Genomic DNA, 27,623 nt, shown 5'->3' on the forward strand with positions numbered 1-27,623 from the left:
GGTGTAAAGATCCCAGAAACATATCTTACAGCCTCAAGACTTAACACTTTGATTCGTTCTTTAATCCCCTAACATTTTGTCTCTACTGAGGTGAAAAAAAAGGTTTCCCGCTTGTGTGCGGACAATCCGCGCTTCCGCCTCCCTGCTTCTCAAAGAGCAAAAAAAAAACAAAAACGCTCCAGCACCTCCTCGGTCTCCTCAGCAAAGCTCACACTTCTCTGAATGGCATGCAAATCAGCTTTCCTTCCTTTTCCTCGTGGTTAATTTTGCTACTTCTCCGAAAAGTCAATCATCTCCTGCCACTGTTATCATAACTGAATTCGGTCGATGTTGTTGTTTTCTTTTTCTATTTTGCTGCTATTTTTATGGAGGGTCACTCTCTTGGCATGTTCGATAATAAACAGACAGGTGCTCGGCGCAACATAATATCTGGGAGTTTGGATTGGAATAAGAATAACCTTCAGGTACGTCTATTTACGTTTTATATAGCAGCCTAGAAATAGCGTCACTTGTTTATTTTTTTCCACTCATCAACAGGCCTGGCAGGTTTGTGAGTATTTGTTTTGCAAAATGTGACAAATGAAAAAAAAAAGCGTTTTAAAACGAGGTTTCTGCTGTTTTAAAATGTCCTTATAATAACATATTTATTGTCGATGCCAGTTTGCAGCTGATCCTGGTTTGTAAAGAAATATAAAATGTGTAGGATAAAACGCAACATAGGCTTAAAAATAAAACCAATTCAATTATCCAGGCAAATTTAAAACGCACACCTTATAAATATTCGCTATAAATTTAAAAGTCTTTATTTAGATTTTTTTCTTTCTAATACAGCTTTGTAATATACAATGCAGCTTTAAATTATGCTCTTGTTTTCTTTATTCACAAAAGACTGAGCCATTTAGATTAATTTATGCTACTTTACTGCTCAGTATTTTTGGTAAATTTCAGTTTGGATTTCTAGAAATAGCGAGAGACACCCAAATATCAGCTGCGTCATGAAGCCTTTGAGTCCTCATATGAAATATTTCTCTCAGGCCTGGGGAGGATCGAATCTAAAACAATTTTAAAAATTAATTTCTCCTCAGTTGGGACTGTGTAGTCTATTTTCTTGCATAAAGTGGCCCTTGGGGAGGCGGTGTGTGCGTGTATGGGTGTTGTCATGGGTGCTGTAACCCAGGAGTGGAGGCACAAAAATACAGGTGAATATCACTGAATGTCAGATTTAAAAGGATGGTTTAGGAGAAGGACCAGCAGAGGCCGAGATTTAGGAATAACATCATTTGAGAGTATTAAAATAAGGAGAAGTCCAATGGGAATAAATCTATATTTAAACAGAGATAAATGTTTGTTTCATTAAATGTTTAACACAGTCACTAACTGTCTTACACGATTTTAGTACAGATATTAATGATCAGTTTTAATCGTTTTGAAATGACGTTAGAAACATGCTTTTATCTACAAATCAATATTTCACCATTTTATTGGACAGTGTTTGATGTAAGGCCTCTGGCACAATTACATGTTTTGTGCTTTTCCTCAATGCCTGAAAATGTGAATAATTTCCCACCCTTACAAGTAAAATGCAATTTTTTTTTGAAGTATATTGTATATGACAAGAGTTAAACGATAAGCTGCTTCCCTGTGGTGCAGCCTAAGTGAAAAAGGTGCTCAGTGTCCAGGTGGAATCCCAATTAAGCAGCTCAAAGTGCGGAGCAGAGCTGCGCGTCCAGCTCGCAGTTTGCTCCTCTGCTCGTCCTGCAGCGACACCTCGTCAGATCCCCTGTGCAAACATGTGAGCTGATTTGGGATCTGACGAGCGACGAGGTGGGAGCTGCTTTCTGCGGCGGCAGACACTTTGGGAAAAGCGGGAACCTGCAGCTGCTGCGGAGCTCTGCGGCGCCGAATTATGCGTGCGCAACTTGTGCGTAAAGCAGGACTCTCCGACATGTATTTAATCAGATTTTTTAAGTCACGTCTCTTGGATCATGTGGCATGAAGCAAACGTTTATTAGGCAAGCACAAGATCAGGAAAAACAGTCTTTGTTCAGCTGTCATGACATCACCTCAGCTGTTTGCTGGACTGTGTAACTTCAATCGATTCAGTGCAGACCAAAGTGAAGACTCGTGTTACGCACAGATAAGATTACTGTACACATGGAACTTCAATTGACTTTTTTTTTTTGCAGAATTCTTATTGCACATCTGCAGCCGCATTATCACTAATAAGGGTTATTTATTTGTTGCAGCGCGCACCTTTGCCACAGTTTTTCTTGCGCACAAGGGTTACTAAGGAGATGTGACGCCGCTGTGGTGCGCAACTGTGAAACTAACCAACTAAATGCGACCAAATATGCGCGACGGGATTTTGGGTCGGATGTGATCACCAGCTTATCAAACTGGAAGCCAAAAGGAAACACAAGATATCCACTTTATCAGCTTTTGCGGTAGGCCTGCAGTGCGTTTGAGCTTCTATCTGAAGTTGTTGCAAACACGGATTTGTTTGACAGCTCGGAATATTTTCACTCAACCCCATCTCGACAAAGATGCCCGGATGTAGGTTTTGCAGGTTTCTACATTTCAATACGACACTGTCAAAACACCACACCAGACTTTCTGTCATTAACAAGGATAGTAGTTTTGCAAAGTGTGGAAGCTGTGAGGTTTGGATAACCAGATCTTAAATAACCCATGCGTACTCAGCTCCATCAGCAGGACAGACTCGTTATTTGCTTCGGTTGGTGCCTGCACACATTTTGGGGTTGTAGTGCGGGCGTTATTTTGAGACAGAGGAGGAGCATGTGGTGTTCAGACTGCGAGAAGGAGAAGCTTCCCTTCGGAGGGACACGGTGATGAGTCAGGCAGGTCTGGGCACGTCCAGGCCCCCTGATAGCTTGTGCCACCTTGCTGGGACTACATTAGCGTGATCGCACCTGGATAAATGTGTGTGTGTTTTCAGCTTCTTCCTCTCATTTTTAAACACTGACTTAAAAAAAGACCATGTGACGTGAATTAGTAGTGTGTTTGAACTTGTTTGGAGCTTTTAAAGAGGTTAAAATACGGTTTATTCTGAAATTATCTTGTTAATTTTCATTTTCCGTGCTCATTTTTAATACTTAAGATTGAGAAATAATCTCAGACCTTTGTGTGTGCTCCTTGCAGAGTGATCTGCCCCTCACCAGAATATCTATCCTCTAAGATGTCCCAGTCCACGGTAACTGAAGAAGGAGGCACCTTCGAGCACCTGTGGAGCTCCCTGTGAGTGTCAACAACACCTGCTCATACTTTCCATCATGTTTTCCAAATTACGCAATGGTTTCATGAAAAAAAAAAGCGTGAAATATATTAGCGAGTAATTCCTTGATGTGTATTTTTTGTGCATTGCTTCTTTAGTACTTCTGTGAAATGTTCAATGCCCAGAGCCAGATGTGGGTTCTTGACTGCAAAGGTTCAATAAAATATTTCTCTATGTAAGACACACATTCTGACTTCACCAAGCAGATTGTTTTAGGCAAGGCAAGGCAAATTTATTTATAGAGCACATTTCAACAACGAGGCGATTCAGAGTGCTTTACAAGACAGAAGATGACAACACAATTATTAAAAGAAAAATAAAATAAAAAATTATAAAATCATTAAAAAAAAAAAGGCCAGAACAGTAAAAAGATCAAAAACAGAAGTCAGAAAACAAGGGTAGAGTTAGTCATTAAAAAAGATTTAAAATAACTGTTTCAAATAACTGTCATAAAATAAGAGTTAAATAACTTAAAAGTAATTGTCATAAAATAAGATTTAAAATAACTTAAACTAAAAAACTTTAGGAACAAAATAGGGTAGGAATGTTTTTAATTTTAACACCAACAGTCTGTGTTGCATGTATGGGAAAGCCATGTTTTTTGAATACTGATCATTTGAACGCACAAAATCAAAAACCCAGAGTCAAACATGAATAATTTTGGGCCAAATATCGGCAACTTAAATCAGCTAAATGTAACAAAAGGCTTTCTTGGATTGTTTACTCCATTATGTGACACAAAGACACACTTAAACTAGGATTGTTTTTTAAAACTCATGCCCATACTATTGTGTCCTCACAGAGAGCCAGACAGCACCTACTTCGAGCTACCCCCGAACACCCAGCCCGGCGAGCACCCAGTGCCTTCTACCAGCACCCCGGGGAACCACTGCAACACTTCAGAGGTGTCCATGGACGTCTACCACATGAGAGACATGAACGACAACGTGATGGTAGGAAAACGAGCTTGTGTTGGACGTTGCGGTGGATTTTTTGGCTTTCCTTTTGAGAAGCTGGAGTGTTTTTCTACTCAGTATCAGATTGGTTTGTTTATCTGTCAGCACACACACTCAACATGCACGAGTTTCCACTTTTTCCCTCCAGTGCTGAGGAGATTCCCTCCTGTGTGGTTTCCCTCTCCTCTGCAGCTCTTTCCCTCTCTCCGTCTCCCTGCTGAGCGGCCTGTAGGGACTGCTGGGTGGTTGTGTGTGTTGGGGGAGGGCTCATTAAATCCAGGCCTCAGACCTCTTGCTGCTCAACGTAGAACCATCTGTAGGTCGGTTTGTGTTTGTGCATTAACAAGCATGGAGGTGCATGCACCCGCTGAACTTCACAATCTACAGAAAGAATGTGAAGCTTTTCAGACTATAGATTTAATAGCAGCTTTCTCATCTGAGACAGGATTGACAGCTTTTGCACAATCCCGCAGAAGCACACGGTTCATCTCACACTTCCTCACCCTGTCCATCGCCGTCTTTCAAATCTGAAATTAGAAATCACCCAAAGCCACACCTATGTTTCCTGTTCCTCCTGATCTGGAATATTGGTCAGATGTAATCTTTAAGTGGGCAAGCCTGAGCCTGCCCGACTGATTAATGAATAGTCATGACAGAAAAAAAAAGAAAGAAAAGAAGGCGGAGCGAGGATTTGTTGTTGGATGCAAGTAGAGAAGGCCCAGCTAGAGCAAAGAGGAACAGGTGGAGGAGAATAGAGGCAGGGCGTCTCTTCCGTCCTCCATCGTGTCCTGCTGCACTGCGGGGTCACCTGGACATGGAGAGCTCGACTGGCACTGAGAGCCCAGTCAGAGAGGGTTTACAGGAATGCATCTAATATTCCCAGAGCTTTAAGATGCTATGTGACGTGGTAAGTGGACATAAGGACGTTGTTTATAATCTGGCTTCTTCTGAACTTTTTTATGTTGGGAATGTGTATTTTACTGCTTTGGTGAGTCGTTGTATTACTTGGATTTAATATCGACATTGAGCCACTTTTTTCCAGATTAGTGGGAACTAAACATGTGAGATAGAGAATCTGCAGTTTGAGAGTTGTGCATTTATATGTGGCCATGGGTGAATTTGTGTATTCCTGACTCAGGACTGCTTGATGTGCATATTCTGGTAATGTGGGGACCCATTATGCCACAATATGCAAATCAAATATCACTGTTAAATTAACAGGGAGGATAATATTGAGAAGCGTGAAGCAGAGGCTTGCCCCTTAAATTCTAATATATTGATATTAATTGAATTAATTAAGCATTTAGGACTTCTTTGTGATGCTAAGTTATCACTTTCTGCTCAAAATTAATTTAAAATACATGTTGTATTAGTTGGCATAAAAATGAATGGCAGATCCCACTCTTTCTTCTGCACTTTGCCAAACGTTCCCAACAGGGGGCAACCTTCTTACACATCAGCGCACATTTTAACCTCCCCTCGTCCTCACCTCTGTTTAACATAGCTGGCGCCGTTTAGACACGCTTGTCTTCTCGTATAATGCCATGACGGTCGCTCACGGAGCTCAGCGTTAGCATTTAGGTCATGCCGTTTACCCAAAAGTGGCTGCGCTGGTTAATAGAACTGCAGAGCTCATTGTAATAAGTGGCTGTGAAAACAGGCCATTAGGAGGATGATAGTCTCTTCATCCTCAGCCTATTATGTTTCACTCATCTGGTGAAGTGAATGTGGCTGCAGCTGGCTTATCTGCATTTCTGGATGTTTTTAAGCCTTTAGAGCTTGACTTTGAGTGGCAGCTACCAGGATAACTGCCCATAGGGGACGTCAGATGCTGTGCTGAGACGGGAAGCGTAAACAGTTACACACACACACACACACACACACACACACACACACACACACACACACACACACACACACACACACACACACACACACACACACACACACACACACACACAGTGGCAGTGGAGGTTTTAGCTCTGTTTCAACTTGTTGCGGTTTGAGTTCAGGTATTAAGACCAAGCACACCTGTGATGTGCATGCATATGTCTGTGGGACTGTGTGTTTTCTGTTGTTGACACATACACCTGGGCTCCTCTTGTGCCTGTAAAGCCCCTTTGATAATAACAGAATCGCTCGTTCACGCTATTAATGGCAAAGAACATCAAACATTTAAAAAACAACACCATCACATGACCTAGAAGAGAAGAATAGGTGAGAATGGAGCTGAGGAGGAGAGCTGATGCCCATTTATTTTTGTGCCTTTGAGAATGGATTATTACATAGCTCTTTTACCAACAAAAAGGATCTGATTGCTTCTTCTACACTTTTGATTTACAATGTTTGAATTAGTGGAGTGGGGAGGATAAGGCCATACAGTATGCACTGTGAAATATTATATCCACCATATGTGGCAAAATCAATAATAACGCTGGATGACTGAACCTTCACCTTCACTATCAATAAATTAGACTGTAAATGCCAAAGTTTGGAAATTTCAGGACATCTTATTATGAGCTGCAGGTTTTATCTGGTCTTGGAATGGATTTACAGTTAGAGGAACATTTAATTTTTTTCCATCAGTTTTTGCAAAAAATACAAACATGAGCTTCAGAGTGAAATGGAAGCATATTCACTAGTAAATAGCATGTTTAACAGCCCACAGAGAAAAATGAAAAATAAAAAATAAAACAAGGACATTAACATTCCACAGGACAAGAAGAAAAAAATTCAGAACAAAAATAATAGTAAATAAAATAAACAACAACAAAATACAGTAAATATATTAATTCAAGTGCAACAACCTGTAAATGAGATTATGCTAGGTCCACTGGAAGGACAACGAAGTACTTATTCAAGATTGTCTGGGAAGGCCAGCAAAGGGGTTCCAAATCCTGGAAAACTTTTCTTTTGAGCCTTTTGACAAGTCTCTAATTTTCTCCAATCTGGCAAAATAAAGGACATCTCTGACCCAGAGGCAGTGATCCGGTGGTGTTATAGATTTCCATTTAGGTAGAGGAACATTTCAAAGGTAACATAGAGTGAGAAATCAGAGGGAAGCCTTCATTAAAAAACGAACATCAGATCTCATCAGTCTTAACGCTAACGAAGGCGTTTTTATCCAAGCAAATGCTATAGATGTGCTCACATTTAAGACACTTAATGTCTAGAAAGTACGTAGCATTATTTTTTCTGAACCCCGCTCTACCTGGTATGATATGCCGTACTGCATATGTCTGAATTAGATCAGAGCATATGGATCCACAGAACTGGGCATGTGTGGATCCTCATTTAACCTACACAGTTTGCATTAAGTCCTGGACATTGACCTGTGCCTTCTGCTTTCATCTCTTTAACCATGTCACAGAAACACATGAGGTTTACATACCCTTGTGCAACATTTCTGCGTCTGTGTTCATCGTGAGCACCTGAGGTCAAACACACAGAGCAGGTAACGCCGTGCGCTGCTTTAGGGTTTTACTACGCAGAGTTGTATCGGTGAGCACTGCAAGAAAAAACGAAAAGGACGAGAGAAATCCCAGCACCTGCTGTCTATGAGATCATACAAATTTTCCACTTAAAACTGGGTTCTCCATCATTCACAGTTGCAAAGAGAATGCAAAGCATGTATTTCTATCTCTGTGATCTATGGGTTTCCCTTAATCATATTTAATTTGTTACCAATGGAGTCACTGAACATGATCAAAGTGATCATTTTTAAGTAGAATATTGAGGTAAATTTTGCTTTTAGTCACATTTCAAAATCTCTTCTCAAACCAATATTATTGCTCTTCCAACAAACTGTGAGCAAATCTGATTGTTAAAAGTCTGAGTTGACATTTTGTGTGCACAAATTTAACATTTCTATCTTCAGTTCTTTCATTCTGATGATGACCATAAGCAAACGAAACTTCTTAGTTTGGGTTCAAAAGATCCATAGAATCCAGTTTAAACAAACCAGTTATTCACATTCTTGATATGAATATTTGAGTTATTTATTTCAAGGCTTCCAAACTTTTGAAGAGTCTGTTTTTAAGGACATCCAGCCCCAACTGCTGATTTAATGTATAGATGCACATTACTGAGTGGTGGGGGATCTGACCCTTGAACTCTTGTTCTTTCATCTGTTTTCCTTCTTGCCTTTCTCTCTCTCTCTCTCTCTCTCTCTCTCTCTCTCTCGCTGCCTGTGTCAAACCAGACAGTGTTTACTTAGTGCAGGCCTTCACAAGGTGTTTCGGAGCGTGTGCGTACATGCGCCCCAGCATTGCCGCCTATGTCTGGGCATGCCATAATTAGAATGTCGTACCATTTTTTGGGTTCCCATCCCTCCTTTCCGTCTGTGCTCCTCTCCCCTCGTCTCAGTCTCTCGTTTGTCTCTCTCCACGCCAGTCCCTCACCTTTCTGTCCCGGCGGCGCTAGCGTCTGCATGTGAGAGCGTGTGGCGTGTCCGCTGATGAACACCTAGTTTGAACTCCGTGGTTAGGCAATGGTCCTGCACTCTCTTTGCTCTGCTGCCGCGTTTGGACGTTTGACTGAATGAAGATTTGACAAATGAGACCTAAACACTAGAGGATGTACTACGTGAAGAAGAAGGTAAAGACTTTGTTTATTGTCCGCTCTTTGGCTTGTTGAATGTGTGCGTGCCACTCATTTCAGTGTGTCATCAGTGGCAGTTATTTGAAACTGATGGCAGTTATTCAGGGGTAAATTTGGAAATGTATGTTTTTACATGGGTGGTTAGCACTTTCACCTTGCAGCTAGAAGATCCCTGGTTCACATCCCGGCCTTCCCAGGGTCTTTCATGAGAGTTTGCATGTTCTCCCTGTGCATGCGTGGGCTTTCTCTGAGTGCTCCGGCTTCCTCCCACAGTCCAGAAACATGCTGAGGTTAATTGGTGATTCTACGTTTGAATGCGAGTGGGATTGTTTGTCTGTGATAGACTGGTGACCTGTCCAGGGTGTCCCCTAAGTCACATGGGATAGGCTTCAATCCCCCGCGACCCTAATGAGGATTCAGCGGTGTAGAAAATGGATGGATAGAAGGATGGATGTTGGTACATTAGAGATTATTCCTGTTGTTTTTCATGAGTTTGTCTTGTTCAGTCAGAATCAACTGGTGTCACCTCAGTGTAGCTCAGAGAAAATAAGTGTTTGGTGTTGATGAGCAGAATGTAGCCAGGTGGACTCGGTGTTAAAGTTCACACAGTGTGGCAGACAATCATAAAACAAGTTTTCTTTCTAGAGCAGCTTTTGAGTTTGTGTGCAACTGCCGGGCCTCACAGAAAATCCTAACTTTGACAAGTGTGTCACGGCATCCAATCCTCCCTCTTCTCAAACACTCCAGAGAAGAAGGGGGGAAAAAACGGAATGGCAGGCAATTAGGGAGAGCACAGATTACGCTTGTGTTTTACAACCTGCCTCACGTAGCCCCGAGGAAGCTACTGTAGGACCTCACTGCAACTGCCACTCACTTACCCTCATTCACTCATGCAAACACACACAAGTTTGCGTCACTGGACTTGTTGATTGTCGCTTTTCATGCATAAATCATATAAAATGTGTCCAGCATCGATCGTGGACTCCTGCGTTAGACAGGCACACATGCACACAGCATCACACACACTCAACCCACAGCGCTCTCCTCCCGGTGTAATCCGACCTCCCTTGAAGCCTCCTAGCCCCTGTCTCTCTCTGGCACCTCTACCTGTGTCCTCCCTCCGTCTCTCTCCTCCCTCCCTCTTCGCCTCCTTCATTCTCTTCCCTCTTCGTTTCTCCCCAGTCCCAGTACAACTTGCTGAGCAGCAGCATGGAGAGCCTGGGGAGCCGAGCGACGTCCGCCAGCCCCTACAGCTCCGAGAACGCCTCTTCGTCGGCCGTGCCCACCCCCTCGCCCTACTCCCAGCCCAACTCCACCTTTGAGGGCCTGTCGCCTGCCCCGGCCATCCCTTCCAACACCGACTACCCCGGGCCCCACGCCTTCCAGGTGTCCTTCCAGCAGTCCAGCACCGCCAAGTCTGCCACATGGACCGTGAGTACGCACACTTTTGTGGCTTTGACGTGCAGTGTGTGTCTGCGCTTCAGTGTGTCTTTTTTCTTTCTCTCTTTTTCTTTCTAAGTAACTCCCTTGCGCACACACACACACACACACACACACACACACACACACACACATAAACATGCGCACAAAGACACTCTATCTCATGCAAGTCGGCACATGTGCAGGCGTGCACTGTGCAGGCGAAAGCGTGCATGAATCACTGATTCACACTGTCCACTACTCAACGCTTTTAGTCAAACCTGTGTGATGTGTGTGTGTCAGGGAAGCAGCCCAGGAAGTTTGTCTGTCTTCAGGAACTTTTTGGAAACATTTTGACCTGTGTGTGTGTTGATCGTTATCCATCGAAAAATTAATTATTTTCCCTTTAAAAGGACGTGATGTAACACTTATCAGTTTGAGAAGCAATGTTTTCAGGCTATCCAGGTTTATGCACCTTTTGTGTAACGTAATCCAGGAAGTTTTGAATCATATTGATTGTAATGATAATGTACGAACACAACAGGCAGCAGTGAATTTCTGTGTAATACATTATTTTTGCCTGTTATATTTATAGCAGCAACTACTTGGTTACTGATAGGTGTTTTCAACTTCAGTATGCTTAAAAGCCATACACATAATTGAAAAATTATGAAAATCAAAATCTCAGCAGTAGTTGTCGTAGGAAACTTAACGCAGCGAATTTACAAAAGAACTTCCCAAAGCTAAAGAATAGAAAACCCGCAGCTACCTGGGGATGTGACGGTGGTGAGAGACAGGTGAAACGGGAGCTGTGTGATTTGTCATGAGCCGATGAGAAGTCTGCTGCCTAAAAAGGTGTCGCCCCCGACTGTCACACAGTTGACCTCCCTGAAACAAGAGAAACGAGAGACAAACAAACTGCGCTTCCTTCACTGTGTGTGTGTGTGTGTGTGTGTGTGTGTGTGTGTGTGTGTGTGTGTGTGTGTGTGTGTGTGTGTGTGTGTGTGTGTGTGTGTGTGTGTGTGTGTGTGTGTGTGTGTGTGTGTGTGTGTGTGTGTGTGCGATCAGGCCTGTGAGTGTCTCCGTGTGACAAACTGCGGTCCTCGGCGGCTGTGTTTGCTGGGACTAACCATGCATGGTGGGCTCCTCTACTCAGCCCTCGGTGATGTAAGAGGATCCCCCTCTGGACATTAGAGCGGTGGTCTTTGACCCGCTGCTTTTCTTCCTCTGTCTCTTTCTTCCTGTGGTCTTAGCAACACACTCATGGCTGTCACCTCTGGCGCCTAAAGTTTCTCCCTGTCCTTTCCGAAAATATGTCCATCAGCCCCTTTGTCTTCCTCCCATTCTCCAGCTTAGGATGTTTCTCAGCCAAACTGCAACACTGAGGAAAACGGGGGCAAAAAAAAATATTAGTTTAGTTGACCTGAAAAGTTGCTGCAGTGAAATGAAATATGACAGAAACCTGTTTCAACCTGTTTGGTTTAATGTGAAACTCCACAATCATTCACACCAGCCTGCTGCATTCTCCCTGATGTCCCAACAGTTTACAGTTTGGAATGTTTCTCATAACTTCACTGAGAATACGCTAAAAATCTAAGGAGGCTGATCATCCCTAAACACTGCTACTTCAGATTTAAGAAAATCTACAAACGGATCTCTCTTTACATAAAATCAATGGGTTAATATTTTGAAAACTATCCAAATTTTATAAACGGAAAAGAAAGTTTTAATATTACCCGCCTGAACACTTCACATCCTAGCAGTTATTTTGTGTGTAGAAGAAACAAAGGAGAGTTTGACTGGCACACGACTTAAGATACAGATGATGAGCCAGCAGAAAAGGGATTGTGAGGAAACCTGTGATTATTCGGATGCCTCTGCTGCCATTAAACAGGAGGGATTAGAATGAGAGAGAGACCTGGTGATTGCTCATTGCTTTTATGGGGTTTACTGTAATGCTTTGTTTTATCTCACACGCCTGATTATAAGATTGGCGAAGTATAGGAACGTGCATTTAAGTGTTATTATACAGTAGCTATGGAAAAACAAAGATTTCATTAGTGAAATGCTACAGTGTGAAAATAACGTATGATCATAACACCACTGATCGCATTTCTGCAGCACAGAATTTGGGATATTTTCCGTTAAAATATTATCCTAAAATGCAGGCCTAAAATGTTTTATTCCAGCTTAAAGTGACAACATGCCACTGTTTATTCAAGTTTTACAGAACAAAAGAAAAGCAAGTGTACATAAATGTTTTCCGGGTCAGTGGTAGGTTCAGATCATGTCGGTGAGTCGATTCATAAGAGCCGGATTTGAAAAGGAAAGAGATTATGGTCAAGCCTCTCGGAATGAATACGTCTCTGCTAATGGCAGGGGATTGCCCAAAAATAACAGCAGGGTTGCACGAGGATTTGTGTGCGTCTCATGCGCATACGCTCATGGGTGTGTGTATTTACGCCAAATTCAGTAAAATGTGCAGGTTCGAACACGTTTGGGGAAAAAGCTGCGACTATGTGGTCCAGACTGAGTCACCTCGTTTGAATGTAGTGAACAGCCTCTGGGTTTCAGGCTAAATCCTCGTAGCTTCAAGCAACGGGGAATGCCAAATGCAATAGGGGCACATTGACTATAATCAGTTGCCTGGCCGACCCCCTTCCCTCCCTTCTGCCTCCCACTGAGAGCGGGTGGCATGCATTGCTCGGGGATTATGGGAAAGGTGGCTGCATGTTGCATCAAGCAGTTCTCACTAAATCTCGAGTTTCTTCTCAAGTTGTCAGCTGACAAAAGGTGAGGTTTGTGGCTGCATATAGCTGACCATTCAAAAGGAGAAGAGAAGAGAAGAGAAGAGAAGAGAAGAGAAGAGAAGAGAAGAGAAGAGAAGAGAAGAGAAGAGAAGAGAAGAGATCCTTTTTTCACATCATAGTATTTCAACATACAATAAGTCCATGTTAAGCTACTCTGATAATCCGTCCTTCTCTACTCCAGACTCTGTGCATTAGTTTTAATAACTCTGAAACTCTGCCACTCTCTGGCCCCTTGAAGATGATTTCTTGGCTTGAATGCCGGAGAGCGTCACCATGGCTGGAAATGAGATCTAACACCTCAGCATTGTCAAATAATAAGACCTCTTCCACACACTCGAACTTCATTTCATGTGTGTGTGTGTGTGTGTGTGTGTGTGTGTGTGTGTGTGTGTGTGTGTGTGTGTGTGTGTGTGTGTACAGTATGTGTCAGGGCTGGGAGGGGGTGTGATGCGCTGGGGATGCAGGCTCGAGCATGCACTGCAGAGCGGCTTGTCAGAAGCTGCTCTTCCCAGCTATTAGCCCGACTCCGTTAGGACGCAGGCCCCAACACGTCCTGCACAACGCATCCTTCCCTTCCTTTCCCCATGCATCATCCACGGCCACATCACCGCTGAGCTTTCTGCCAAGCATCGAATCTGGGAAAAACTAGATGAGGACGATTTTTAACTCACACTTGGCTTTTGCAGTGTGTTTTGTAAACGACAACACACAGAAGAAATTAATTGTTTGCATGACTTTATGTGATTCTGATTAATTGAAAATGATAAACTGTCTACATTAACTAGTTTCATCCCTATGCAGTAGTGTAAATTGTTCATTATCAGCAATGTCTCAAAAACGTTCATTTAGGTATTCAACATCTATCCAATCTAACTCAAAACTAGTGCATTATCAGCAATGTTCGAAAAAATGCTCTGGATCGGGAAGCTGGCTGTCTAAGACATCTGTCTGCTAAACATTTGCTCTATTCTACCGTGTGTCACAAAACAGTTTGCATAACTCTATTCTGTGACAAACAGTGAAGTTTTAACATCCCCATGGACATTACCAGAACTCGCTGAATCAACTTACTCATCAACATACTGTTATTTATAGTACTTGATCTTCCAAAATGGATTCAAATGATTATTTTCATATTTTAAGTGGCTCTGATGGTTCCATCAACCCCGGGAACTTTTGTGTGAAGAAAATAAAGTGTTTAGTGGTTTAGTAAGACTTGTCTGACTGACTAAATATGTGTTGTCCTTAAAGGTTGATTTTATATTTTAGTGTTTCTCATAGAAACAGCAACAAAAAGAAACGGATGACTCAAATTCGCTGTGATACAAATCTATACTGATTTAAATCCAGTGTAATTACAGACTGTAGAAATAGCAGATCCTCAGTGTGTGTGTGTGTGTGTGTGTGTGTGTGTGTGTGTGTGTGTGTGTGTGTGTGTGTGTGTGTTTGTGTGTGTGTGTGCGTGCGCGTGTGCGTGTGCGTGTGTGTGAATGTGCATAAAACATATCTGAGATTTGTTAAGCAAATTTACAGCAGGCAAGCTGTTTCTTGTGCATGTGGATGACGGTCTGGCAATTATCACTTAGTCTCCTGGAGCCTGTCAGGACCTGCCTCCACTAGTCTACCATGTGAAAACATGGATGGATGGATGGATGGATGGATGGATGGATGGATGACGAATGATGAATGATGAATGGATGGATGATGAATGATGAATGGATGGATGGATGGATGATGAATGGATGGATGGATGGATGGATGGATGGATGGATGGATGGATAGATGGATGGATGATGAATGGATGGATGATGGATGGACGGATGAATGGATGGATGGATGGATGATGAATGGATGGATGATGAATGGATGGATGATGAATGGATGGATGGACGAATGGATGGATGATGGATGATTGATGGATGGATGGATGATGGATAGATGGATGGATGGATGATGAATGGATGGATGGATGGATGGATGGATGGATGGATGATGGCTGGATGGATGGATGATGATTGATGAATGATGAATGGATGGATGATGGATGGATGGATGATGAATGGATGGACGAATGGATGGATGATGGATGGATTGATGGATGGACGGATGATGGATAGATGGATGGATGATGGATGGATGGATGGATGATGAATGGATGGCTGGATGATGGATGGATGATGAATGGATGGATGATGAATGGATGGATGGTGGATGGATGGATGATGGATGGATGGATGATGAATGGATGGATGATGGATAGATGGATGGATGGATGGATGGATGATGAATGGATGGATGATGAATGGATGGATGGATGGATGGATGATGGATGGATGGATGATGAATGGATGGATGATGGATAGATGGATGGATGATGGATGGATTGATGGATGATGGATGATGAATGGATGGATGATGGATAGATGGATGGATGGATGAATGGGTGGATGGACGAATGGATGGATGATGGATGGATGGATGGATGGATGATGAATGGATGGATGATGGATGCATGGATGATGAATGGATGGATGGATGGATGGATGATGAATGGATGGATGGATGATGAATGGATGGATGGATGGATGATGAATGGATGGATGGATGGATGATGAATGGATGATGGATGGATGGATGGATGATGAATGGATGATGGATGGATGGATAGATCAGTCATATGATTGCAACTAAAACTGACAACAAAATTTATAGTTAGATCATCATGCGGTGCTTTTGGAAAATTATGGTCACATTGGAACATTTTATGATAGATTTAACTAAATTTGTATATGTATTTCTGTTTTTGCATTAAAAAAAACAGAGAAAGACTTCCAGTTTGTACTTTATATTTAAAGAAGATGCATATATGATTGTTTTCTTTACATTTGGTGGATGGTGGCCTATGAAGCTCAAAAAGTGGTGCCTTGCAGAGCTTGTTTATGTTAGTAGTCTGATATCACCTAATAATGTCAACGAATTTCACTGAAAAATGGTGAAATCAGCCGATAACCTACAGTTTACAGCTGAGACATTTACTTTTGTTTTTTACATGTAACATTTTAATTTGAAGAATCTAACCTTCCTCTAATCCTCCACTTTTAGTTTCCTGTTCTCACAAGTACACAAATTATTTGCTGGTGGTTTTTCCCTCTCTCCATCTTTCTTTTCACCTCTTGTGCCATGAAACAAAGCCCATCCTGTTCATCAGTCAGCATCTCTTGTCTGTACAAGAAGACATACATGAGATGTTCTAGTTCTGCTGTTAATGCGTCACTTCTGACCCCAGCACATGGAGCTGAAGTCATGGACTTAAGCGTGAGCATGCTTCAGGTACACACCGGTCCAGTGGACAGGTTGATGCATCCTTGTGGCATCTGTATCCCAGAAGACTAAAGTCACAAAAAAATATTTAGGATTTTTCATGCATGCTCCAAAGTATTAAAATCAATACCTTCTAATATTATAATACTGCAGCAACACATTTTAGAATAGAAGAGGAATTTCAAACTACTACTGACCTCGAATAGTTTGAAGGGTATAAACAATGTTAACCATGGCTAAAACAAAAGAAGTTCTGTTCTGTTACCAAAAGCATTTCACTAATAATGTGAAGCATTATATGAAATACAGAGTCAGTGTTCTCCAATGAAAGTCTTTCTGCCGTGATTCTGATAGTAAACAGTCCGGTGGATTAGCTTTCCAGACGCGATAGGTGCGGCATGAAAAGTCCCCAAGTCTGTAAATAAGAAGTCTGTCTGGCTGTTGCATCTCCCAAAAATTATTTATTCACGGTATGGCCGGGCTGTTGAGACTTGTTAGGGAAAGATAAGTGGGAAAAGGTAATTTTGTGCACAGGTATTTCCACTGCCCTGAAGGGAGTGCTCACGGCATGAGTGTGTGTGAGAGAATCCGCAGTGTGTGTGAGGCTTAGTAATGGTGTCACAAGTAACCCAGGGAGCAGCAGGAATGACGCTTTCCCAGCCGTCACTGGGTCAAAAAAAATCGGAGGCATTTAAATTTGAAGAAGTAACTTCTATAGAAACATTATAAATCCCCCATTAAGTCTCGTTGTGAGTGCAGAAGGATGGAATTGTATTAAAATATGAGTTTAAATGGGGCCTGTTTAGAGATTAAAGGGAAGGAACAGAAGAAATGTGGAAAAGCATGAGTAATAATGTGAATAATAGCAGTCCTTGTAATGTAAACTGACCCTCATTTGTAAAATAGGTGGAAATGGGAGAAAGCGCCTGTCCAGTCTGAAACTAACAGATAAGAACAGAAGATGATTGCAGAAGGACATTGACCTAACAGATGTAGTTAATGCCAGGGTTCAAGGTTTGTAAAATTGATACAAAATACTCATGAATGGAGCTCAGACCATTTTATGTCAAAACTTTAAGCAAATCAACACTTAAAAATTCTCTTTAAATGGGATTCTGGTGATTTAAGTTGCAGAAAATGTAACTGGACGGGTTCCAGTGTCGACATTCATCATCAGTCTGTCTCTTTAAGATTTTGTTCATGTGCAGCATTTCAGATTATATGCTGTGTTTCTGCTATAGGGTACGCTGTTGCATGTGTGTTTGCGCCCGTTAGAGCATGTCTCCACAGGACAGGACAGACTTTCTAGTTTGTTTTTTTTCTGGAAAGTCTGATTTCCACAGAAAATATTTTTCAGATTTTGTGCCTGTGTCGGGGCATGTTTAGGCTTTTCCATTCCTTGCGACGCCTTTCAATGCATCACTTTTGGCATTTGCACGCACAGATGCATTCGTAAATGCTTGTAAACCGACTGAAGGCTTGGCTTTAACACACATCAGCATGTTTTCATTTAACTCTACTGTTACAAAATGATTCACGACATGATTCCCGCATCAAACACTTTCACTATTGTCCGCTCATAGTTTGTAAGCTGATATACACACCTAGACATAATCATTTTTTATCCATTCCATCTGTCCTTTTGAACTTCCACTTTTCCTCTGTCATCTGCAGCAGCTCATATTACTACTCACAAGCCCAGCATACTGGATAATAATCAGCCATTCTAAAAACACAGTAATTACCTTTACCACGCAGACTCAGATTTACTGCTGACTGTTTTACAGTCCGCCTTTATTTTCCCCTCCTCTCATTCACACTCTCCGCTTCTTCATAAAACACGATTTATTCTCCAGTCATGATTTTATGTGGTAATTACAGCGTCCTGTGGTGTTTTATCATCATATTATCACGTAGCTCTTCATTTGTCCACCGTGTATTCAGTTATTTAAAATGTCCTTGCTGATAGACGTGTTAATGGATTAAAATCATGTTATTCCAGCTTTACCTCCTGAAATATGTATTTTGCTGTGATATCAGTCTTTGAGATTTAAGCTCAGAGGTTTTTTTTTCCCCTCCTGAGATTTTACAGCACAGTGAGAAAAAGTTCCTGCTCACAGTTTCTGTGGTAATTTAAGCATAACACCTTAAATTACCTCAGATGTTGTTGAAAAAATTTAAATTTATTGACGTAGATTAACTGATTTACTTCATAACTAATACCACTGTTGTTATCATTATTATTATTTTATATGTTAAATCAGGACTTGGAGATTTTCTAGAAAGGAGCAAAACGCATCGTCTTAACTCTCCTGTCGTCCTGCGGGTCAAAATTGACTCTTTTAAAGTTTGAAAATGTGGAAAAAAACATATATTTTCACAGTGAAACTTCTGGTGTTCACATTTTCAACATTTTTGGGAAATCTTTGAACATTTTTTGGTGGAAAAAAAAAAGAAATGTTAAAAACTTTTCTTTAAGAACATTCACAAATAAATCAACCAACATCCAGTGAAATTCGCATGATTTTTTTTTTTGAGTGTTCTTAAAAAAAAATAGAAGTTTTACTGATATATATGTAATCACTTTGGATATTTTTAGGATTTTTTGGAAGATTTTTACTTATTTTTTGAAAATATTTACAAAAATTTTCTTGCCAAATTTGGGAGCTTTTTTTAAAATAAAAAATTTTAAAGGAAACTTTTAAGAAATTATTGGAATTTTCATCCTGAAAGTTTTGCAAATTTTCAGAAATTTGGGGAATTTTTTTGTTGATTTTTTTATTTTTTTCAGACAAGGAAACAATATTTTTTGGCGCCCATAAATAAGCAAACAGGCGGGTTAAAACTGCTTTTGAAAAGAAAAGATAAATCTGCAGTTGTTGTTGCAAAGTTAACATCAACAGCATCACTGACTGCTGGTTGATGTTTTGAGCTCTATTATGTTGAACCAGTCACTTTTGCTTTTTCTCACAAACCCAGAAAAGCGCCACTTAAGAGCTGAGATCACTCATTTTAAATACCTGTGTGTGTGTGTTTTGCTTTCTTACCCAGTACTCTCCTTTGCTGAAGAAGCTCTACTGTCAGATTGCCAAAACATGTCCGATCCAGATCAAGCTGTCCTCCTCTCCGCCACACGGCAGCATCATCAGAGCCATGCCCGTCTACAAGAAGGCAGAGCACGTCACGGAGGTGGTCAAACGATGCCCCAACCACGAGCTGGGACGAGACTTCAACGATGGTACGATCAACAAGACCGCTTTTTTTTTTTTTTTAAAGCCTCGACTAATTCAAGCAGCTGGATCCTCACTTTTCTGTCATCCTTCCCTCCTCAGGCCAAGCAGCTCCGGCCAGCCATCTGATCCGAGTGGAGGGAAACAACCTGAGCCAGTACGTGGACGACCCCGTCACCGGTCGGCAGAGCGTCTTTGTGCCCTACGAGGCTCCACAGGTCGGTGGTTCATCAGCCGCTGAACATCACAGAGACAAACAAAGCATTGTAATGACTTTAACCCTCTGAACACCAAACATGTTCTGCTCCACGGACTGTGGGTTGATTTTTCACTGCAACATAAAGTTGTGCATCTCTATGGAAGCAGCACAGCCTGGGCTAGAATGAGAGAGAACCAGTATGACAAAGTTAAACTGCCATACATTAGGGAAAAAAGGGGGGAAAACGTTTCATCATTACTTATTTTACAAATAAATCGGAAAAACTTGGAATCAACATATACCAGTGTCCCCAGATGTTACCAGAACTGTAAAACAATAGGGGTTGAACATACTGTGGATTTTTAACTGTTTACATTTTCAACTTGTTGCCAGCTCGTCTCCTATCGGCTCTGCGTAAATACAGTCCAGTTTAGCTGAAAAGTCCCTGAATTTTTTCATGTGACTGTTGGTTGCAGCTGAGCTAATAATGACTTCACAGTTGTGCTGGGAAGTGCACTTTTTCTTTTTTTTATGGATTTATTTTTTATTTGTACTGAATCTGGTAAGAGGAAACATTTAATTTTAGTCCATTTTAAATGAGACATGCAGAATAAAGCCCTGTTGATTAAATTTGGTGGATGGAGTTTGGAAATTAGGCAGTTATTTCTGATGAATGGCATCATTTTGGCCTTTTTTAATAAGAAAAAAAATAGATAAGATGCCTTTCAAATCCAGAGGTTCAGAGGTTTAAACATCAGATAATTATGGTCTAGAGCAGCAGTGTCAAACTCATTCTAGTCCAAGCTCCATATTCAGTCCAATTTTATCTCCAGTGGACCGGAGCAGTAAAATCACAGCATAAATAACCACAACTACAAAGTTTTCCTTTGTTTTAGGGCAAAAAATACATTCTGAAAATGTTCACATTTAGGAAATTATGTCTTTACAAAACATCATGAACAACCTGAAATTTCTTAAGAAAAATAAATTCAATTTCATCAACATTCATCCTCAGTTTATCATTTCCACATTACAACTTCCAGATCACAGAGCGTCTACAAAGGAACACAACATTTAGTCATCTGGAACTGAACCACAGAGGATTTAACTTTATGATCAACATGACAAAAAAAGACGAAAAAACAAGAAAAACAGGACAAAATACTACAGAAACGAGACACAATACAACAAAAAAATGGACAAATGACACCAGCAAGTCGAAAAAAGACACGACAAAAACCAGACAAAAAACAAAGAATAATGCAAAATGACAAAATAAGACAAAAAACACAAGCGAGACAAAAAGGAAACACATAATGACAAAAATGAGAGGCAAAACAACAAAAGTCTGACAAAAAACAACAAAAACAAGACAAAATATTACAAAAATTAGACACAAAAGGACAATGAGCAATATAGTGTTTTATTTTGACATCAAAACAATTTGTCATGTCTAGAAATTATTTTAAATTTATAGTTTTACAAATTTACAATCTGGAATTTACACTTTACAAAGTCCCCCTGTGGGCCGGATTGCCCCTCAGGAGGGCCGGTTTTGGCCCGTCGGCTGCATGTTTGACACTCCTGGTCTGGAGTGAATTTACACAAAATCTGAGATATTAACAATTTACTTGAAGTTCATTTCCATTATTGAACATATACCAATAGAAAAAAAAATGAAGCTCCGGCTGATGGTAAATAACTACAGACATGGAGAGGGCCTTAATCAAAAATACTGACGACTGTGAGATGTTGATTGTGGAACTGAACAGACGTCTCAATATCTGAAAGATGTTCTCGGTATTTTGCACGTTTAACCTGAGAAAAGGCACACGATTGATCCTTGGAGTTCATTCCAAGCAAAAAGACATTTTTCAGTGAATTACTTCATAGATTGCACATCTATAAATAAAGACTGAAGGCATGTCCAAACAAGCAGGAGAATCATCATTTCTGATTGCACCTGAAGAGAGCAATGAATTGACTTTCCTCTCATGGAAGTGCGCTGCAACACCTCCCTCTGGTGGTGGATTGCTGTTTTGAACTAAAAAAAACCCTGACATTCACAGATCAGTGTGAGACGGGCTAAACCAGTGAAGCTTACGTCCCTCATTGTTTTGTGCTTTAGGTGGGGACTGAGTTTACCACTATTCTGTACAACTTCATGTGCAACAGCAGCTGTGTGGGCGGCATGAACAGAAGACCCATCCTCATCATCATCACTCTGGAAACCAGGGAGTAAGTCAGCACACGCTCAGATAAGATTCTTTACTGTGCTTGTTTTGACTCTACCGAGACATTATCAGCTCCTTGACACTTGCTTTGCAATAGTTCTTACTTGCAATCTGTTTTTTGAAGATAAGCCACACATTTGCACAGAATACAAGACAGAAATGACCAACCACAGCTGAATATGAAGTGTGAGTTTAAATACAACTGAGACCAGCTGCCTTGGCCAGGTGGTCAGATTCACCCTCTCCAGCTGCTCAGTCCGTAGTTTTGGCCAAGTCAGTAAAAGCTCCACATTTGACACCCGCTGTCTTAACAGTTTTACAACAGCTGCTGGGATTTCTGGGTTTTCTCCTCTGCTGCCTCTTCATTGCCCTCCCACTGAAGCAAAGTCAGAGCGATTTTCCTTTTTTATCTGCTGACCAGATAACTACATCTGGCCTCAAGGAGCTGGAATTTTAGCTGTGATTTTGACATGGGGCCTTGGTCCTTCCTTCTCCTTAATTTGAGACACTGCTGGCACTCGTATCTTCCCTGCTGTTATTTTGCACTCTGACAGAAAATGAATTATCGCCGTCTTCTGCCACACAACTTGCACAGAGGATCTTCTCTCAGGCCACAACAGTGCAGATACACTGGAATGCCATCTTATGTAGACCATTTGCAGTAGAAAACATGTTGTGAAACATCCAGCCTCTTCATTTCACTGCCAGGGATGCTCCGTTTGAAGATAACCCACCTCATCCAAGCACTTCAAGATCCCATGTCCAGGTGTCTTCCACTCTTTATCCAGGGATCCACTGCTAGCAGGGTATTTTTCATAAATCCAACGGTTACCTATGATCTCAATACCCTTGAAGAAGCATTCTATTTGCTCACTAGCAATTCAGGTAGACCATATATGACTGTCATTGTCACTTGGCAATGGAGAGGTCTACCTGTCCGGATCTAATGTAGAGTCCAACTAAGGCTAAGGTCCATGGCATTCCTAGCAATCCATCCATCCATTCTCTATACACCGCTTTATCCTCACTAGGGTCATGGGGGGTGCTGGAGTCTATCCCAGCTGACTCGGGTGAAGGCAGGGGACACCCTGGACAGGTCACCAGTCTGTCACAGGGCTACATATACAGACACACAATCACACTCACATTCACACCTACGGACAATTTAGAGTAACCAATTAACCTCAGCATGTTTTTGGACTGTGGGAGGAAGCCGGAGTACCCGGAGAAAACCCACACATGCACAGGGAGAACATGCAAACTGCATGCAGAAAGATCCCAGGCCGCCGGGGATCTTCTTGCTGCAAGGCGAAAGTGCTAACCACTACGGCACTGTGCAGCCCGCATTCCTAGCCACCTATGTTTATTGATCTTTTTTTCCACATCTTGCACCACCGAGAGCCTGCATTTCATCAGAGCTTTTTAACCGTGTCTTCATTGGTACATTTTCAATCAAAAATTCTCTCTGCAGCGGTCAAGTGTTGGGCAGAAGGTCATTTGAAGGTCGGATATGTGCATGTCCAGGCCGAGACCGCAAAGCCGATGAGGACCACTTCAGGGAACAACAGGCCCTGAATGAGAGCGTGGCCAAAAACGGCAGCGCCAACAAACGCAGTGAGTGGAATTAAACTGAGAGACACTTCCACATTCAGTCTCTGTTATACATCACAGTTGGCTGATTAATCATGATTCTGTTTCCTTTGTTTGCAGACTTTAAACAGAGTCCACCAAATATTCCCAGTCCAAATATTAACATGAGGAAGAGGCGGCATGGAGAAGAAGAGATTTACTATATTCCTGTAAGAGCCTTTCGCACACTTATTTAACAAAGATATGTAGAAAATATTTATGCTGACAGACATGTACCGTTTTTAATGGTTGGCTTTATCTCCTGACTGCCTTGGGTTACAGTATCCGTTGTGTTTTTGTGCAGGTTCGTGGTCGGGAGAACTTTGAGCTGCTGATGAAGATCAAGGACAGCTTGGAGCTGGTGGAGCTGGTGCCACAGCCACTGGTGGACTCCTACAGACAACAAACACAGCAGCAGCTGCTGCAGAGACCGTGAGTTCCTCCAGCAAACACACAGAAGCATAAACACCCAAATACTAGGCTTTACGAAGTCATACTGCACTTAAATTGTGACAGAAATAATCTGATCAAAGACACATAAGAAAACTTACTGAAGGTCCTTTTGCTTCTCTGTGAATCCCACCTGCAAATATACATGAGTCAATATAGAACTGTGGGACTTTTTGTATCATAGTTCACATTTTTGCTGTTTTCAGGCCTAAAACCAACATGGCCGCCTATAATCTAACACCACATGATATTTTAGAGAAAGATTCTTCTAAATATTATACACACAATTGAGTAAAATTGAAATTGAAAGTTATTTCTAAAGATATTGTAGTAAACCTGTTCACTACTTTATATTAAATAAGTCAGAAAGCCTTGGAGTCTTCCAGTCTTTTCTTCAGGAGGAAATGACATCATGTGGAGCAGGTCATGTGACCTGGAATTAACACACTTCCTGGAGAGGTGTTTTTGTGACGGGGAACTTAGTGGAAAGTGATTTCTGGGACACAGATAAAATGAGTTATGTTATACTTAAAATTTGAAACATATCTGTCATGATTATCTCAACTTAATAAAAAGAACACAATCAAAACTATTTCTGAATGAACTCATTTTGGTGGTGGTTGTTATTAAACTGGGACGGTTATTTAGTTGACATTTTGGTGATATCCAGTCATTTTTAATTAATAAGGGATTGTTTCCATAATAAATAATTATGGAGTTTGTAAAGACATGATCATAATGAAGATAAAAACATTAGTTATTTTACTTTTAATAAAAACGTATACAAGATATATCCTATGGACTTCAAAAGTCCCTCAGTCATACAGTGACCCACATAGTAAGGTTTCTTATTTTGTCGGAGGAGAGTAAAATAAACCTCTGGAGAGAAAAAAAGAGTCTTGTTCACTTCGTCAAACTTAAAAGTATTTTTTAAAACTGAGATATGTATTTTCCTCTAATCTCGGCCTTTTTTTGTTTCTTTCCACTAGGAGCCATATACCGTCCCCGTCCTCTTACTCTCCTCTGTCCAACATGAACAAGCTGCATCCCCAAGGAGGCCTCAACAAACCACAGTCAGTCAACCAGCTGTTGGGGCAGCAGCCCCAGCAACACCACACTGCCCCCTCCTCCATAGGTCATATGGGTGAGTGTCCATGTAAGTGGCTCAGATTAAACCAGATTTACTCATGAAGCTCACGTTTCACACCCATTTGTTCAGAAGCTCTGTAGTGTGGTTCTACATCCTCACCCCTCTCTTTGTCACAGGGTCAAACATGCTCAACAACAACCACATGCAGGCCAACGGCGACATGAACGGTGGCCACAGCAGTCAGAATATGGTGTCTGCTTCCCACTGCAGCCCGCCCCCTCCGTATAACCCTGACCCCAGCCTCGTCAGGTACCTCACCCTCCAATGACACTCCTTTATCCTCCTGTAAAAGGCCAGCAGACAGTCAGTTGCACTCGTTGTGTTAAATGTGAACCGTAGCGGCATGTCGGTGCCAAAACAGCTACTTTTGTCTGGCCGTGTTCATTTAAGTTTTACCTGACAGTTGCCTTTTGCTGCAAAGTAATTCTATGTTGAGATGTGTTCTACTGAATATTATGGCTGCTTTGTAAAAGCTTGCAACTACATCACAAACCTCTAAGCACCCAGGTGCCATAGTGAAGGTCCATAGGAGAATCGGCAGCATGGAAATAAGCGGTAGAGTGTTTACTGAAGTGTATTTGAAAAATATATTTTGGTTTTCTTGAATCCAAATTTTGGCCATGATGATATAAAGACTGCACTTTCCCGAGGAATACAACTTAAAATGAGCTTCCATTTTAAAGACGGCACATTATTCCTGCATTTGTATTGTGTTTCTGCACCCAGCTGCTCATGAGTTGTAGACCTCCACTATGGCACTCTGGCTGTTTGTCGTGTACTCGGACCTAAAGCCCTGTCTCTGTGTGTACAGTCATCCTATGCAATGCACCGCAGCGAATTTTCCTCAGAAGAAATGTTTACGTTCTATTTAATTCAACACTTTTTTTTCTTATTTTTTATATCTTTTCTAAGATATTGTGCCAATGCAGTCGCTGGACTTGCAAATTTAAAATTTTTGATGCTGCAGACTTTGTCCATCGTTTTGTTTTCTAAGCTGTTATGTTAACTGAACCGCTAAACTGTATAGTCAGCTTCTTTATCAAGCTATATTGTATTTTACAAAAAAAACGCTACTTTTCATGTATTTATAATAAAGGTTCTTCACCAAAGCAAGAATGGCCTTATGAATCATTAATATAAACGCATGTTTATGGCTTATCTCCACCGCATCGAATCAAGATGTTTAGTTTCTGCACACTTAAGGTTAAATCTTTACTTTAAATCTACAACTCAGCTTTGGAACAAATTATAAATGCTTGACTACATAGTAAGATGATGACATGTGACACAACAGAAAGATGCTTCAGTTCTAACAGTCAATATCAAGTTAGGGTAATATTTCTTCTCCTCAATCACAGCTGCACTTTTCATCAACGTCAATGAGGCAGATGTTTTTATTTTAGTCTGACTTTTAGTTTGGTAGCTGACGTCTAAGCGGCCCTGCTTTTCTCCCCATACAGTTTTCTCACCAGTCTGGGCTGCCAGAACTTCATCGAGTACTTCACCTCCCAAGGCCTGCAGTCTGTGTACCATCTCCAAACTCTCTCCATGGAGGTAACCACTCTTTAGCTGCACTTAGAGCAGAGGTGTCCAACATGCGGCGTGTGGGTCAAACGCGGTCCTCCAGAGGGTCCAATCCGGTCCTCAAAGTGTAAAAATTACAGAGAAGACATTAACTGCAGATTGTAAATTAGTAAAACTATGAATTTAAAATCATTTCTAGACCATGACAAGTTGGTTTGATCATAAAGTTAAATACTAGATTGTTCAGTGTTCGCCATTTTTTGTTTTATTGTTTTTTTTTGTCTTTGTCTGCCTTTTGTCATGTGTCTCATGTTTTAGTCGTTTTGTTTCTCATTTTTGTCGTTTTGTGTTTCCTTTATGTCTCACTTCTGTTTTTTGTCTTATTTTTGTCACGTTGTGTTTTGCTCTATTCGTTGTTTTGTGTATCATTTTAGTCGATTTGTGTTTTTTTTATCTCGCTTGTGTCGTTTGTCCATTTTCTTGTTGCTTTGTAACTTTTTGTCAAATTTTTGTCTCTTTTTTGTTTTGTTTCGTGTCATTTGTCTCAGTTTTTGTCATTTTGTTTCTTGTTTTTGTCTTTTTATGTCTCTTTTTTGCTATTTTGTGTCTCGTTTTTATAATATTTTGTCATTTTTTTTGTCTGATTTTTGTCGTTTATCTCATGTTTTGGTCTTTTTGTGTTTCCTTTTTGTCTCGCTTGTGTTTATTGTCTCATTTTGTGTTTTGATTTATTCGTCGCTTTGTTTCTTATTTTGTCGCTTTGTGTTTTTTTTATCTTGCTTGTGTTGTTTGTCCATTTTTTGTTGTTTT

At 41.1% G+C, this 27,623-nt stretch overlaps 1 protein-coding gene and 1 long non-coding RNA gene across 2 annotated transcripts in view; one reads left to right on the forward strand and one right to left on the reverse strand.

Annotated features, from left to right (window-relative positions):
* The first annotated feature begins 205 nt into the window (after positions 1-205).
* tp73 (tumor protein p73) overlaps positions 206-27,623 on the forward strand; it is a 29,843-nt gene continuing 2,425 nt past the window's right edge. The window contains exons 1-13 of the mRNA XM_022198811.2: positions 206-464; positions 3,160-3,255; positions 4,095-4,245; positions 10,030-10,278; positions 19,449-19,635; positions 19,730-19,845; positions 21,955-22,064; positions 23,532-23,674; positions 23,771-23,859; positions 23,994-24,121; positions 25,129-25,283; positions 25,406-25,538; positions 26,750-26,843. Coding sequence (XP_022054503.2) covers positions 3,197-3,255; positions 4,095-4,245; positions 10,030-10,278; positions 19,449-19,635; positions 19,730-19,845; positions 21,955-22,064; positions 23,532-23,674; positions 23,771-23,859; positions 23,994-24,121; positions 25,129-25,283; positions 25,406-25,538; positions 26,750-26,843 — 1,614 coding nt within the window. The 5' untranslated portion in view covers positions 206-464; positions 3,160-3,196. The remainder of the gene's footprint in view (positions 465-3,159; positions 3,256-4,094; positions 4,246-10,029; positions 10,279-19,448; positions 19,636-19,729; positions 19,846-21,954; positions 22,065-23,531; positions 23,675-23,770; positions 23,860-23,993; positions 24,122-25,128; positions 25,284-25,405; positions 25,539-26,749; positions 26,844-27,623) is intronic.
* On the reverse strand, positions 11,274-27,062 carry LOC127534341 (uncharacterized). Its single transcript, XR_007942450.1, has 6 exons — positions 26,759-27,062; positions 24,241-24,272; positions 23,927-24,082; positions 19,705-19,864; positions 19,445-19,558; positions 11,274-11,647 (listed from the first exon to the last, which is right to left on the reverse strand). It is a non-coding gene; the product is annotated as an uncharacterized LOC127534341 (long non-coding RNA).

The sequence above is a fragment of the Acanthochromis polyacanthus genome, chromosome 6 (assembly GCF_021347895.1).
Source record: "Acanthochromis polyacanthus isolate Apoly-LR-REF ecotype Palm Island chromosome 6, KAUST_Apoly_ChrSc, whole genome shotgun sequence".
In the NCBI taxonomy this organism is placed as follows: domain Eukaryota; kingdom Metazoa; phylum Chordata; class Actinopteri; family Pomacentridae; genus Acanthochromis; species Acanthochromis polyacanthus.